The 17,039-nt window shown below is 45.3% G+C and overlaps 1 protein-coding gene across 7 annotated transcripts in view; it reads right to left on the bottom strand.

The window, feature by feature from the left end:
• Positions 1-17,039, bottom strand: part of ZNF462 (zinc finger protein 462) — a 144,048-nt gene that overhangs the window by 33,962 nt on the left and 93,047 nt on the right. For all 7 annotated transcript variants that reach the window (XM_081238264.1, XM_081238262.1, XM_081238266.1 and 4 more), the window contains 2 exons: positions 3,370-3,637; positions 1,312-1,448 (listed from right to left, as the gene is read on the bottom strand). In XM_081238264.1, the coding sequence (XP_081094390.1) occupies positions 1,312-1,448; positions 3,370-3,637 (405 nt within the window). The remainder of the gene's footprint in view (positions 1-1,311; positions 1,449-3,369; positions 3,638-17,039) is intronic.

Here is a 17,039-nt window from a genome sequence, read left to right as displayed (position 1 = left end):
TAAACGCTCCTGCGTGGCTTTCCCCAGCTTGCAGGCGGACGTCCTCGCCAGCAGGCATGTCACGTCTCATGAGCCTGCCCGGGGAGGAGGGGGACCTGAGGGCGCCAAAGGCTGAGTCTTCCACGGAGTTTGCAGCAGACGTGGGTGACATGTCACAAAACATGCCGGCCAAAGGCAGCGGCTCTGGGGAAATGCTGGAAACTTTGAAAATGCCCCCTCCCCCTGCCCCCTGTGATGCCCAGCATTTCAGAGTAACATCTCAGCAGGGTAGCAGAAGACACTTGTTGCTTTCGAGTCTTTTTTCGGTATTTTCGGCAAATACCTAAAAGCTTTCCCAGGTTAGAGGTAAAGGAAGGAAGAGAGGCAGGAAGAGGAAGAAAAGAAGGGAGGGAGGGAGGGAGGCAGGGAGGAAGGAAGGAGAGATGGAAAGGTCAGTAGGTGGAAATAGCATGAGAGACTGGCAACGGGCACTCTAGCCATCTTTTTCCATCCGCCTCTGGCTTGAATCTCTTCCGGATAAAGTAGGTTTTACATAAACATATTTTTCCTTCCAGTGCAGATGGGGCCTGTTGTTTAACTGTTTTAATTGGCCAGCAGTAAACTCCACTCAAAGAAAAAAAACAAAGAGGACCTAGAAGACGTACCCCAGCTTATTAGAGGTGCTGACATTTATGGAACACCCAGGATGCACCCACATGGAACACACCAGACGCTCAACACGTCACCTCAGAGGCATAACTCGTCACCTCTTTTTACGGAGGAGAGGGAGGTTAAACACAGGAGGCTTTAAAGCTAGAATTTAAACTCAAAGCCTATGGCTTTTCTAACATATATCAGGCCACTTTCAGTTTGAAGAATTTTCGCTCTCCATCCAGTTCAAGGGAAATTCCACGTTCTGCTTTAGAAATCATCATTTTGGTCTTTGTCCAAAGAACTGCTTACAGCCACAGAGCTCCCTGCCCTCACCCACCCACTCTGCTTCTCATTCACTCCTTCCTTAGCAAGGTCGTGAGACGGGAGGACTCAGGATATAAAACTCCCTCTCAGGGGGAAGCCCCGCAGAACTGTTCGCTGCAGAATCCATCACCTTTGCCTCCCGCCACGTGTGAAGGAAATCCTCTCAGCTGGAAGATGTTTTTACCCTGTTGGCTGTCACTAGGGTGATCGCTGTGATTTCTTGAGGGGAGAGATATGGTGAGGAGCAAGGGACCAGGCAAAGGTGCCGCTTCCACCTTGAGACGGCTTCCCCCTCACGCCACCAGAGCCACCTTCCCCCCGCCCCACACAAGAAAACCGAGCTTGGAAGGTTACCTCGGTGCAGCACAATGTGGTCAATCATGTTGCGTTTGTATTTGGTGTGATAGAGGCAGAGAGGACAGCGAAGATCTTTGGGGCCCTCCTCAGGGACCGCCGAATGCCCGGCTTCCACGTGCATAGTAAAAGCAGATCTGGGAGGGAGGCGGGGAGACAGGCGATGAGTGTAACCAAGGAGCATCTCACTCACACCCCCTGCCAGCAACCCTACTACAGAGACATTCCACCCGGGGGCCAGAACTACAGTGGTTCATCATGTTTGCTGGCCACAAGTTCCCTGGTCACTCGTGCAATAACTAAGCACTGTCATGCAGTGGTAACTTCTTTTTGGAAATTTTGCTACCTGGCTGGGCTCAGGCAGGGCTGAGTTTGCAAAGAAAGAAACAGGCTCCTAATTTTATTCTTGAGAATTAGAAGTTGCCTGTTAAACATATAAAACAAAATCCCTACAAGAATATATTTCTCATCAGGCTCAGAAGGAGAGGAGCTGTTTTGAAGCTGGGAAGATTTATCAGCTGCCTCGGTGACTCTTCCCAGGGAACAGGGGAGGGCAGGCTGGTTAGGAAGTCAGGACGGTTGATGACCACGTAAAGGACACTCAGAGCTGTTGCTGTACCAGCCCTAAGGCGGAGGGTACCGCTGCCTCCCCACTCTACCCTTCTCAAAACCTCAAAACTTACAAAGCCTTAAATGTCTCATAAAAATGGATGAAACCAAGAGTTTAATGGGCAAGGTCCCCTTCTTATTAACCCGAGTGCCTCTCTGTGGGGAAACATGTACACCTGTCAGTGGGCTCTTGTTATCTGGGTCCTTTTTGCCTTCTCTCACTTCTAAGGTCACATACATATTTATCTAAAAAACAACTGAACCACATTAATAGTCAGAGATGTAACACATTTTCCATTAAATCCCAGCAACTAAGATGTTGGTGGAAAAGAGACTTGTTTTTCTATCAGTTCATGTTTTTCGGGGGGGCATGAAGTCTGCTCACCAGCCTCTCTGTGAGGAGTGTATATTGAAATACTGGAGTGACCTAAAGCCCAGGCCCTGATGGCAGCAGGAGCAGATAATAGCTTTATATCTGTGCTATAGCATTTCATATTATTACAAAAGCTTTCTATCTATGATACAATAACACTTATTAGTGTTGCCTGTGTGCCAAGCACTATGCTAAGCACTTTACGGCTTCATTTACGGTTCTTTTACTCCTCACAAGCGCCCTATGAGGTAGGTACTATTATTGTCTTTTTTTTTTTTTTTAACAGATAAGGAACCAGAGACACAGAGAGGCTTAGTAACTTGTCCAAAGTCACACAGCCAGTAAGTGGCAAAGCTGGAGTTCAAACCCAGGTAGTCAGGCTCCATGTTCTACACTCGTAACCATGAACCTAAACAGTATCTCCCAGGATGAGATGAAATCACAGGAGTTTAGATTAAATGATAGGAAGCATTCCAATCTTTCTCATACACAGGAGCAAAGGTGACTCTGGCTTATCTTTTTTCTAGAAGGGAACTCTCTCTGTGATTGTTCAAGTTTAGTCTTCCCAGTGTGGAGTCTTGGTTCTCTGGGTGTCTTTCAATAATATGATCTTAAGAAATAAGAAATCTCTACAAGGGTAGCAGGGGCGTCACGACTCCTGACATTCTCTCTTGACTTTGACTTTGCTTCCGAGAAGATATTTTTTTTTCTCCAAAGACAAATAAAATAAAAGGTGAGGGTGAGGGTGTGGTTTTCCAAAGGGAAAACACTCAGTGTTTCACATACTGGGTCAGGGAAATCCTTTGCCATGATCTCACACTCCTTGGGCACCCATCTGCTCTGATATTTTAAACGCATTTGTTCTGATATAGCTCTTCATCTCTTTCCCAAACCCCCCAAAACAGTCTTCTGGAACTAGCCTCCTCTTGTGAAGACTGGACCCAGCAACCCCTTCTTTATCCCACAGGCAGGGCCTCCCATGAGCTCCAGATAGGAGAGTGAAAGGGAAGAGTATGGTGAGGGGTGAAGCGGGTGCAGCCACCTTGTTTTTCAAGACTGTTCTTCACGCCACTTACTTAAAGCCTGTGTAAAAGGAGCAGTCTTTGCACTTGAAGAGCTTCTTCCCACCGTGCTTGTCCCTGTAATGGCGCCTGATGCTCTGGATGTAGCCAGAGGAGAATTCACAGAATTCGCAGTGAAGAACGGCTTCCGTCTTCTGCTCAGTGCCCCCCGCAGCTCCAGAAAGAGGCACGGGGCTAACACGGCTGTTGTTTCTCGCCAGAGCAGCGGATTGATAGTGGTTCAACTGCTGCTGAACATCTGGAGGCTCGGAGTAGGATGAGTCTGTGGACAGATGGGGGAAGATGACACCAGACACAAAGCACACAGTGGAGGTTTGACACTTGAAAACCCCCAACATTAGTTTTGAGTTGTTTTGGGGTTTTTTTGCGGTACGCAGGCCTCTCACCGCTGTGGCCTCTCCCATTGCAGAGCACAGCCTCCGGACGTGCAGGCTCAGCGGCCATGGCTCACGGGCCCAGCCGCTCCGCGGCACATGGGATCCTCCTGGACCGGGGCACGAACCCGTGTCCCCTGCATTGGCAGGCGGACTCTCAACCACTGCGCCACCAGGGAAGCCCTAGTTTTGAGTATTTTTTTAAAGGGGTTGACTATGATCCCAGCTTTCATCTTTATTTACATTCTACAACGCATCTCTAGGGAAAGGCAGGTAGGGAGGAAGTGTCACTTCTTTTAATCTGACTTTGAGGGTTCACAGCATTTAAAAATAAAATTCTGAGGTTAAAGGTTTCAAAGTGAAGGAAGAAAGTAAACTGTTTTTTTAAAGGAAATTGCAGCGTGGCAACAGGCTGCCACAGAATACCCATCCTTGTAGGTGAGATAAATAAACCCGCACAATGTACACAGGCATCCACATGAGAAAGGAAAGTAGAAGATGCAATATCTCCTCCTTTGCAGCCCAGAATTATTCAAGCCAACCGGGGAGGGGAAAAAAAAAAAAAAAGTCTTTAACAGAAATGCTCAAGCACATGGCACTCACAAATATAAAAGTGTTTTATGCCTTCACTGTCAAGTGATTTAAATTTTAAAATATAAAAATCCAATAGTGTTCTCCAGGAATGGATGTTTAAAGCTTAGTCAGCATTAAGATGGAGATTTATTCATAAATCCCATTAAAATGAAATTCCAAACAAGTTTCCCTGAAAGGTATTTGTAAGTTTGCAATTCGGAGGAAAATGCTGGAAGTGACAGGCACAAATCTTAAGCCTGTGACGCTCCAGTGTCATGTGGTGGGGAAATCTAATGTAGATGGGAGGTGGGGAAATCTAATGTAGACGGGAGGTGGGAAAATCTCAGTTTCTTCCTTAAATAATAATTTTTTTAAAAAAGAGAGAGAAAGTGAAAAGAAAAAAAGGTCTTGAACCTTTTCCCAACACCCAGCTCTGAATGTTGAGGTCAGGAATTCATCAACGTTATCACCACCATTGTCCTATATAACCTAGGCTGCCCATCAATGACACAAATGGAGTCTGTGAATCCCACACAGATGAATTTCAGTGTAACTTTCTTTGAAAAGAAAACAAAGGATTCTTTTCTTAAGCCTTTCAAAAAGCAGGGGGGAAATGGGACAGGCACTGTACCAGCCTCCCCCTGATTTGATGGACACCTAATTTTCCAAAGTGTGATTTCCCCAGGTGGGACACGCGGGGGGCTCTTTAAAACCCATATTTGATGAGACTGGTACCATCCATCCCATTGGCCTCAGAGCAGTTCCCTTATTGTGGGGTCACCTCTTGTCTTCAAAATACTAAAATTCCTCCCCCCCTTCTTGTTCCCTCCTCCCCTCCTCAATTCACGTTCCTCAGGATTGAGGAAAAAACCCCTTTGGAAATTGTAAACAAACCTGCCACACACACACACATACAAATAAAACAAAAGGAAACTCAAACAATATCTCCGAGCCTCCATGGGTTCATTACCAGGTGTAAACTGAAGACAAAGGAAGAAAGACATTAACACAACTGAATTCATTTCACCCGATTCTTTTTATCTCTTTTCTCCTTATTCCTCGACCCTAGCCAATGAACCCACTGAGGATCAGAATAATGCAATTGTCAACTTCTCATTCTTTCTTTCAACAGCAGGTTTGTTTACCATTTCATGGACTGTTTGAGATGTTTTCTGTTTAAGCTCTCAAGACTAGTTTCTGCTTCAGACACACAGGCAGGATGAAGCACAAAGCATGCTCTGGCCGCCTCTCCTGTTAACTGGGACTTGAGCTGCTGGGAAAGCACTGCCACACCAGTACCCCGGCCAGCCCTGCCCTCTCGCCAGTGCTGGTCCTGGTTTGCTCCTAGCTCTACAGGAAAGAAATCCTGGGACCAGCAAGGCCGAAGTCAGGTCCGACTGCCCTGCCCAGTCGACCATCCACAAATCTCCCCAGAGACCAAAACAAAGGAACAGCCCATTTCTAAGTAAGCAAGCCACCACGGCCTCCAAGAGTCAGTCACAAGGCACCGGACAGCTCCAGTCCCTTTCTAACAAAATTACAAACTGGCTCCTAATCAGAAGACAAACCAGGTCAATCTGTCTCCCCTACCTTCTGCCACCCCTGACCTAGAGCACACGTAAGACTCTCTTGGGTCAAACTCCCCAAAGGGAGAGGAGTCTGACTCAACACATTTTTCTTCTTTCTAGGGTCTATGGCATATCATTCCACCCATCTCGAAAAACGCATTCTCAATTTTAACACGGGTATTTCTATGTGATACGAAACTTGAAATAAAAATGCTAGAAGTCGTGGAGAAAGCATTCCAAGAAAGGACAGCTCATCACCCTTCACAAATGGCAGTGTGAAAAGAACACCTGTATGTATCCATGTCATAAAATCCTTCTTTCCTGGTTAAAATCAGATGGACAGGTTTACTTACAGAAAGAAGCAAATCTCACCAACTTAGGATACACTTGCAATAATCCCCAAGTGATAACTTTTTGGGTCTTCTGAGAGCTTTACTGTCCTCTCTGGTGCCAAGACACACTCTTCCTCGCTTTCACTTGGAGTTTGTGAATAATGTACAGTTTTAGCACTTCAGGCACTAAAGTGACAAAGACGTGAGTGTGTCTGATTCCACTGATCCTAAAAAAGCCCACTTGCTGAGCTACATAAAATCCCAGTTTGTTCACGAGGCATAGCCAGAAAGAATAGCAGAAGAGGATGCTTTTGTGCCCAGGTTAGCAAGACAAACAGATTCTTAGCAGTGAAGGGCATGTCACATAAGTTAAAAATCATCATTAAGACTCTTTTCTTTCATTCCAAGCTTAAGAAAAGGAAAGGAAAAACACCCTGTGCTTGCAGAGCCCGACCTGTGATCATGGGAACATACAGCAACTAAAGCACAGGAGTACAGGTTACATCTTTACCGCCTCTTTGGCCACGAATATCTAGGATGGAGCCAACAGCAAAGAGGGCATTGGTCCATCCATTCTTAACCCATCCCTGAGATGTGCAGTCTCAGAAGAGTGTCGGTCTCTGAGTTGTGACTTTATTTATGTGCAAGGTTTTGGAAATTAAATTATGATTTATAATTGCAGTTATAAAATAAATTTAGCTAAGTTATATGGAGCTATCCATTTTGTAAACTGTCTATAATAGGAAAATGATTTTATAAGCAAGATCATAACAGAACTGTAGAATGTATGGTCACAGCGCATCTAGGTGGGGCTTTGTAAGTTACTGAACAGCCAACAACAAATTCTCACCACTACGGTGTACGGCATAGGTTCTCACGCCAATTTTACCGATGAGATGGCTGGGGCTGAGAATGGTTGGCCACACAGCTACCGAGAGGCAGAGGTAGGACTGGAACAAAGACCTCTCTGACTCTAAAATCTGAAACTTGTCTATCAGGCATCTGACTCAATGGGTTGACCTCCGGGGTCCCGTGATGCAAGTCAGAAGAACATGAAAGAATATCTGAGTGTTCCATCAGCAAGAAACACACAGCAGAGAAGAGAGAGAGAGAAGATGGCAGTAAGGCTGAAATAGCTGAGAAAGTAACATCAGACTAGGTAGAAATGATCACAAAGAGAAAATAACATTAAACTGAATACCAAGGAAAACACTAAAACCAGCATTTCAGAGCACATGGGAAAAAAGAATCAACAAAGTAAGATTCCCGGGAAAGAAAAAGAATATCCAAAATTTCAAAATGCTTTGTAAGAACAAAAGAAAAAAGGGACCACCCAGGGGACATTTCTATAAGCACGCTACACAGGTAAGCACTGCAAATACCCAGAACTGGAGATGTGCCTGCCCAAATGGCATGCTTAAGTCAGATGCTGGATAAACTGCCCTCGAAAGATAATGCTGTAACATTCCTCAGGGGGGATTTGGCTGGGAAAAGAAAGGTACACGAATACAAATGGGAGATGGGTGTTTTCCAGTGGCTCTTGGACAGCTCAGGATTTCAAACCGGGGAAGGGCTGAGTTCCAGATGAGAGCTCCTACCCCTCTCATTCAGTCAGGTTCCTGGAGAAATGGGAAATTTCTGGCTCTCATTCCAGCCCCCCAGAATTCCAGCCAAACCCAGGTAAGTATCCGTTCAAAGGGTTTTGTTTTGTTTTCTTTTCTTTTTTCTCCAGAGATTAGCCAGCACAGAAATAATCACTGGAAATCTATTTTATAGCAAACGACAAATAAGTGAACTCTGGAAGAACAATAACCATGACAGAATGAAGCCCTCTTGAACATTCTGATCCAACAAAATATTCGACACCCTCTTCGTGTCAGGCCACAGGCAGGCTCTAGGGACTCAAAGTCAAAGAAGGTGCGAGGAAGGAATCCCCTGGCCGTCCAGTAGTTAGGACTCGGCGCTTTCACTGCTGGGGGCCCGGGTTCAATCCCTGGTCAGGGAACTAAGATCCCACAAGCCACACGGCACAGCCAAAAAAAGAGAGAAGAAGGTGCGAGGGATGCCTTCTAGGAGCCCCGATCTACTAGGAGAAACACAGAGTAGCTGGCTGTTATGAAGATATACGCCTGCTCCATGTCTAACCCACTTACTCCACTGACTGAAGGAATAAAAGGGGCAAAGAGAACAAATGAACAGTAACAGGAGAGTTTAACTATTGCAAGATTGAGGAAGACACAGGGAAGAGTAAGAATCAATTGGGCAGTAACTTGTGGGAGCAGCAGAGAGGACAGCTCCCTTATGTGCTGAGTGATCTGAGAAGGAAGCCGTACGGGAGATCAATTCTCCATTTTCCGCAGCTCCACAGAGAGAGTTGTGAGTGAAGGTGAAACAGTGGCAGCAGTCCCTTGGTGCCAGCAACCGCAGTTAATTATATTTGAGCTAGAATTTCATGCAGACTTGAGGGAGAGGCTCTTTGGTCAGGGCAAATCCAGTACCAGGAGAAAAGAAAAGACAAAAGGAGTTTAGGCAAGCAAAGTTTAGAGGCGGCCAGGGGAGCAAATGGTTAAATGACACCCATTCATTCAGCAAACATTTACTGAACATCTAAGTCAGTGGGGGACCCTGTTCTGGAACAGGAGGACATGGTCCCTGCCCTCAAGCAACTCATTGTCTCAGACAGACGTGTAAATAACTGATTGTGATACACTGCAAGAAAAAAAAAAGTCTCAATGGAGCCACCTTATCGCCAAAGACCTAGTGGAGAAGAAGACAAAATCAGCAGTACTTGGTGACTGGTGGAAGTAGGAGTGAGGGAGATGGGGGGAGGACGTCAAGAGAACCTTGAGTTCCATTAATAAACGTAATTAGTATTAGCTAGTGTGTTAATTAATGAAATCACTACCAGACGTGAAGCTACCTAGATGTTCAATTCACCACACCTCCACCTTAAGTCATGAATAGCAATTAAACAACTACATTCTTATCACAACAACAACAACAAAAGTGACTTAATTCCTACAGAGTAAAGAAATAAAGATCAGAGGATGAATCTGAGCAGGAAAATATGTACATCGGAGGGTGAGGGAGATCGCGTAAGGAAGGATTTAAAATCTTCAAGTCCTAAAATAGCATAGAGTTCAAAATGATGCACAGATTGCAATTTTCTTCAGAAAAGCAGGTGATTTGGCACCTGAAGGTTGGTAGTATAAGAAACCAGAAACAGAATATTACCTGTAGATAATTTAACAACAAATATGGTAAAAGCCCAAAGTATAGGGTTTGGGTTGGGACCCAAATATGCTGGAAATACTGCCCACTGTTCCTAGAAAAATTGAGAAAGGCACACCAACAATGACAAGAGAGCAGCTAAAGACATACTTTAGGTAACAGGCAGGAAGCTTTGGGAATGGCATTAACTCCTATCATACAACGGCTAAGAAACTCATGCGAAGGACAAAAAGGGTCCAAGTATTTCCATGTACGTGATAGCAACCCAGGTATCTGTTGGTGACGAGATAGAGAATCCTCCTGCTTATCAGTGAGCTTAGACATGACCTGAGTCTTCACCTAAAACCGAAAAACTCTGTCTGGTGGACGCCTTAAACTCAACATGCTGCATGCACATGGCCACCATCTTTGCTCATGCATCTCCGTTGGCTTTCTGAACGTGAGTCAATGGCTCACCACTTCGTTCAAGCTCAAACTGTGGGAATCCTCCTTCAGAGACTGTCAGATGTTTCCTGGGGCAGCACATTTCACCAGGTATCACATCCCAGAGACACATGTCATTTCTTCCCTCCAATCATATTCCTCTCCAGGGCCCTGCCTACCCTTCCCACTGTTCATTCACGTCCTCAGATTCCATACAGGCAACTCTTAACAACCTCCTAGCTGGTCTTCCTTCCTCCAAGATCTGTTCTAGTTTGGCCAGCATACATGTCATAGACATATAATATATATCACTTACATGAGCATGATATGATTATGCCTCAGGGCTCAAGGATAAAGCCTACTCCTTGGTACATACAGCTCTACAGTCTGGTCTCAGCCTGTGTTTCCAGCCTCACTTTTGGCTAATTCCCAACTCCTTGCACTTTCTACATATCTCACCATTGGGAATCCTTGATCAAGGGCTCCCTGATGCTCTTCCTCTTCTTTATGCCTGGCAAATCCCTACCCATCCTCAAAACCCAGCTGAAACGTCACCTACTCTGTGAGGCTTTCCCCCAACAATCCAGACAGAACCCTGCTCTCCTCTGTGCTTTGTCAATACATACACATAGTGATTTTCATCTGGATCTTATTATACTTCAGCTTACACTTATATATGTTCTCTCAAGCAACCTCCACCAACAAACTCGGCCTTATCTCTCTATGCCTTTGACCTTAAAACATCCCATGGCAACAGGGTCTGGGCTGGTTGTTGGAGCACTCTGCAGCAGCCCCATCCACTTCTGCTTCCAGCAGTTGAGTTAATGCTAACAAAAATCAGTTTTATTTTCTCTCAAACTTCTTTGTACCTGTATTATTTATATTTGTTATTGAGCTTATTCAATTTAATTAATATTACCTAAAATGATGAAAGATGGGTATAAAAGTTGCCATTTCTATGAAAGCTCCATTAAGTGCTTGGAAAAGATTTGAGAAAGTCAAGTTGGCAAAAAAAAAATGACTGTCAAATTACGTTTTGGCAAGATAAAAGATTGAGGAGAACATGGAAGTCTAGAAGGACTCTGCTCTAAGACTGTTCCACAAATGTCTAAATTATCATTCCACTTAAGAAACTGAAACTGGAAGTAGTATAGGTGATTACAGTTTATGCAAGAGAGAAAATGGGGAACTCCAATCACAAGACCCAGACTCAAATACATAAGGTTGAAACCTACAGCACAATCCTGGTGAACGAATGCATTTTTAAGTGAAAATAAAATGCTTAAAGCACTTTTAAAAGGATTCCCTGCATTAAGAAATTTGCAAATATCACTGAGAAACTAGGTCTTGATTATATCAAATAAGTTTCAACTGTATCTATCTATATGTTTGACCCTATTTTATATTAATTCAGAAAATACTTATTGAGAGGCTTCTATGTGCCAGGCACTTCTAGGCATTTGGGATATATCAGTGAAAAAAACCAGCAAGGATCCTTGTCCTCGTGGGGCTTACATTTTAGATTGATAGGAATAGTATCTTATGTGCTTTTACAGCCAGAGACTCATGGTCCTTTCATTCAAAAAAGTACTTAAGAAAATGTTTCCTGGATTGAATTTGTGAACAACTTTCTTAAATTCAATCCTGTACCTCTGTCTGTCTATCTCTCTGTTTGAAGTTACAAGAACTGTTTGTATCATAGAGCTGTCAAGATGATTCACAGATTCAAGAGGTTTACTTATTTTAAAAGATTTCTTAGGTTCTATCTAAATTCCTTTGAAACTCAATTTCTTTCTCAAGATACCTGCTGTTCATTTCTTGCTATTAACAGGCAGCAAAATGTGGCATCCAGAACATGACCAACTTCAAATCACCAATTCAACTGTCCACGTATTTCCTTTGAAGACTCTCAAAAAGGTTCTCCAGATAGAACACTGGGCCATTCCAAAGGAAAACTATATTAGAAAGTAAGCTTTGGAACACAAGCCATTTCAACTCCTCCTGGATAGTGTCTAAAGGGGAACATAAATCTCTAAAGGCAGCCACGTTACTTTATTTCCTTCTTTTGATTATGCCTTGAAAACCTCCAGGCCCAAGGACTCTGGCACCCCCTTGTCTTCTATCATCAGTAGAGTTCTCTGGCCTGGATGTACAAGATTATGATACAATGGCCAGGGGGGACAATGGGCACTGGATGACTATATATAGGAATTCTGGGCTTGGTTGTCATGGAGACAAACGGAAAAACAAACGCCTAATCCTGAAAATAAGGTTGAGGCCAAACTTGAAGGAAACACGCACTGAAAACTTCCTGTCATTCTGATGAGTAAAAACAAAACCTTGAAATATGATCAGGGAAAACAAAACAAAGCAAAAAGTCAGTCTTCAAAATGACAAAAACAGCAAAAAAACGAAAAGGGGCTGAGATTTAGCATCCCATCATCCTTAAATTCACTGAAAGGGTCTCTCAAAGGCCTTATTTGGCATGAAGCTTCATGTTCTCGTTTTCTCTATATTTTCGGGGGAATCCAGGCAAGTCTGACCTAAAACAAAGAGAATTCCTGGACTTGCAATTCACTAGGTCCTATAATCGGAGACAAGCGCATTTGTTTCTCTGTATCATTTTCCCCCAGTGGCATCACCATCCACCCAGTCAATAAAATGAGAACAAATCCTTGATTCATTTCTCTTTCATTCTATACATTCACTGAGTGAAAAAGTCCTATCGGTTCAACCTCCCAAAAAGCCCACATCTGTGACCCACTCACGGTTCCACAGCCACTGCTTCTGTTCAGGCCCCTGTGGCTGCTTGTGTGAACTTGCATTGCAGGACGTTCCTAACTGGCTTTCTATCTTCAACTTTCTTCTCCCCCTAAGATCCCTTTCTTTTCTAAAAGCAAATATGATCAAGGTACTCAAGCCTTCTTACAAGAAAAATGTCCCAACTCTGAACATCAGTACCCTGGCCCACCTTCATCTTCCCAGACCCACCGCGCCCCACGCCCGCCGCGCCCCACGCCCGCCGCGCCCCGCGCCCGCCGCGCCCCACACCCGCCGCACCCCACACCCACACTGCCCCCACTCAGCGCTACTGCCACACGGAACGTTCTTAACATTCACTCTGTGTGCTTTTTTTCGCTGCTTCTTTGTACATTCTTGCAATATCCTTCTTCGACTTCTCAGCCTGGCAAACTCATCTTTCAAAACTGAACTCAGTTCAAATCTACCATCACTATGAAGATCTTCCCTGATCTTTCTAGATACACTTATTCAACTCCCCCTTCAGGCTTTCCTGCTAGTTCTCATGCTGCACGCAGGTTAATTCATTTTGCCTCCACCAGACTATGATCTCGTTGCAAGCAGGATATCTATCCATGCATCCATGCATGTGTGCATGCATGCATCCATCCAACTATCCACCCATAACTTGTTTAAAGTTCATTATCTCCCAGAACTTAGTTCAGGGCCTGGCCCAAAAGAGGTGTTCAATGAACGTGTTATAAAGATCCAAGAAGATTTCAAACTGGAAAAAGTGCTCTGGAAAACCCAGATTTAACAGGAAAATCCAATTAACCAAATGCCACTCTCTCTTTGAACACTGTGGTTAATAGAGCCGTCCCATTGAAACAGGGATCCACTTTTACTGAAACAAGCCTGGGTCTTTTTTGATTACCTGGAAAATGGCTTCTGAAACATTTGAGAATTTGAATGGCAGGAAATTCATGATCCATGACCATCCCAAGGAGTCACAGGCATAATTTCTGGCTTTCACCCTAAATCAGCAAAAAGTCTAAACTTTAAAACAGATGATATCAGGACACCAGGGAGCCACTTTGGATGAATCACTATGAAACTCTCTCTCCTTCTTTGCACCCACTGGCAGGCACAGATCTGTGGTAGGCATAGATGTTCGTGAGATGCACAGGTGTAACGGTACCACGTATCTAAATGCACCATGACTTTGCTATAGTCAACACCTAAGGCCACAAAAATAGAGGCCTCTGCAATCCAGAAGGTATTCATGGATTATTTTCAGATTTTTAGCATTGCACCCTCACCGTATGAAATGTTTTACCAATTTTCCTCCATCATGGATGCACTCTCCTCCCAGATATGTAGTGTAAGGCTATCATTTTGCAAAAGGACCTGTGGTGGCTCAGAAAAGCAGACATGGCTTCATGTCACCCAGCCAGTCAGTGGAGAAACAGGAACAGAACCCGGGGCTCCTGCATGCCCCAGTTTCGAAGACACGTTCTTTTTCTGCCACAGCCGTTAGCAAATATCACAGGTATTCCTTCTGTACTAAATGGTATTTGTAACTCAAAGTGTGTGTTCTTAAAAACCCTCCTTGAAACTGGCTGGAAATTTGTCGCGAATCAAATGAATGCATGGCGAAGGAGCCCCCCCCCTTTTTTTTGAGGTATGCGGGTCTCTCACTGTTGTGGCCTCTCCCATTGCGGAGCACAGGCTCTGGATGCACAGGCTCAGCGGCCATGGCTCACGGGCGCAGCCGCTCCGCGGCATGTGGGATCTTCCCGGACCGGGGCACGAACCCGTGTCCCCTGCATCGGCAGGCGGACTCTCAACCACTGCGCCACCAGGGAAGCCCGAAGGGGCCCTTTTCTAATGTTTTTCAGGAGGAAACTCTGGGTGGCATCGGCCATTGTTCATTGAGACACTCTCACAATACCAAACGCATAATTCACCTGCGACTCTTTGGAATTGTGTGATGAGGAAGTAATGCTTCCTGCTGTTCGTTTAGATCGTATAGATGTCTTTACCACACAGAAAATCCAACCAACAACGTGGAGCACAAAAGCCTCTTTTACATCAGTGACTTGGCCGCAACAGTCGAGAGCTCGCTAGCAACTTCAGATGGTATTCAGAGCTTACGGGCCATGGGCAAGGCCGCCGTGCTTCCTCCTCAAGACCTGACCGGAGGGAAGATACAAGGAGGCGGTCACAGTGTCCAGCTTGCAACAAACAGTACAGGGAGAGCCCGCACAGGGAACGATGCAGAGATTTCTCCAAAGCTCAGCGAAGCAAGAGGGAAGAACACATCTGAGGAGAAGCGTATATATTTAGATACATGTCGAGCTCTAAGTGACGGTATGGAAATCGGGTGAGGATAACGATGGCGGATCAAGAACAGGAACGAGCAGCCACACTTCAAAGCTCACGGTTATTCTAAAATTGTCCCCCAGCAGCGGGAGTCTCTGAACCAACACACCCAGTAAGAAAACGGGTTTCTTACCCGTTTTTTTCCTTTTCTTTTCACCTCTTCCCATGCAGTGGAAGAAAATCCTGGCTCCGGGTAAAGCTGTATTTTTAATAACATTAAAGCAGTAGGTTCTTCTCTTGGGACAGACACTCTTGCACCCACTCCAAACGCCCCCACGGGAATATTGCTAGTGATGCTGGGCTCAGGTGTAGGGTGTAAACCTCCAAGAAGCAGAAGGATCAGGCAGTGAAATCCAGGCTCACCTTTCACTGGCTTAGCAGCTCTAGGTCATCAGGTATGTCAGGTGCTTTTGCACAAGTCTCTCACTGATCTTCACCATGACCTTATGACATGGGACGTGTTACTTCCCATTTTACAGATGGGGAAACCAAGGGAGCACCTAGAAAACAGGCAACTTCTCAGCACCCCGGAGCATGCATGTGAGCCTCCTCATAATCCTTGGGGACTCTCAATTAAGCAGTCCTCTGGTTCCTCATTCATAAAACGGAGACAGTGATACCCACGACTTCATAGGGTGCAGTGCAAACAGGAGAGCAGTGTGTAAAGTACAGCGTCTGGCACGGGGTGGGGGTGCTTTAAGGACCTCAGTTCCACAGCAATTAAAATCTACATCATATATTTTGCACTAAACGACAAATTGCCTTTTAGTGTTCATGGAGTGTTTTCTATAGATGAAAGAATTTGATCTCCTTCCCTGGACTGCAGGACGGAGCGGAATGAGCATCTCTTACACTGCTCTAAACAGATGTAACTGACATTCACCCCAGCTCCAGGCACATGGCAGGTGTTCGGCAGCTAGTTTGTGACTGATTGATTCTGGGCAAAGCCAACTGCGCCGCCCCTTCTGGCAACAACCGGCTGGCTTACTCTGTAGGTGAGGATGGCTGCCACGGGGAGGGGACTGATCGAGGGGCTTGGATTCAGCTCAGAGGCAGGGCTCGACCCAAATAATACACCCAGTCACCCCCATTTTGTTAGCTAACGAGGCACACAGAATGGTCACAAATCAACTTGCTACGAAAAGGCACATCAGAGCAAATTTAATTTCCAAAGTTTAGAGGCTTTCCTGGCAACCATTCTGGGGTCTATTTCCCCTTAAAGGTTTTTCAACATCACCTCCAGCTTTGCACAAGGTCCCTGGGTAACCGACTGGTGGGTGTGATCATCCCCGTCATTGATGACGCTCTCCCAAAGGCCCCTACCTGACACGGCCGCCGCTGCCCTTTTCTCCCTGTTACCTTGTTTTCTTTCTCTCGATTGTACTTCTAACCACCTGATCTACAGCACGTATGTACTGGTCGATTGGCTGGTTCTCCCCACTATCTGTGAGAGGTTTGTCTCAAACTTCTTAACTTGCATGGATGTTTGGATTTTATTTCATAACCAGTGAGGGCATCTAAGTTTTCTTGGGGACTTCCGGCTCAGCTGGGCACGGAGTGTCTGCCCAAGACTGAGTATGAAAAATGTTAAGGGTCTGTGACAAAAGGCAGTCCTGCCACTGGACCACTACACGTCTCGGCCTCTTGAGGGTCGTGGCCAGTGTGCAGCACCATGAACAGCAGCACTTAAGACTACATTCATTCACTTAAATAGCTCATTTGAGTGCCTACATGTGCAAGGTAATCTGCCACGCTCCGGGGACTCAAAATAAAATGATGGCCTCTGCTGGGACTTCCCTGGTGGTCCAGTGGCTAAGACTCCGCACTCACAAAGCAGGGGGCCCGGGTTCAATCCCTGGTCAGGGAACTAGATCCCACATGCCACAACTAAGAGCCCGCATGCCGCAACTAAAAGATTCCGCACGCCACAACCAAAGATCCCGCGTGTCGCAACGAAGACCCGGCACAGGCAAGTACATAAATAATTTTTAAAAAAATGATATGCCCTTTAAAAAAAAATGATGGCCTCTGCCTTCAACAAG

This window comes from Mesoplodon bidens, assembly GCF_964165515.1.
Source record: "Mesoplodon bidens genome assembly, chromosome: 6".
NCBI classification, from domain to species: Eukaryota; Metazoa; Chordata; class Mammalia; order Artiodactyla; family Ziphiidae; genus Mesoplodon; species Mesoplodon bidens.
Note: the sequence above shows the minus strand (reverse complement) of the source record. Positions and strands in the feature narration are given on the sequence as shown.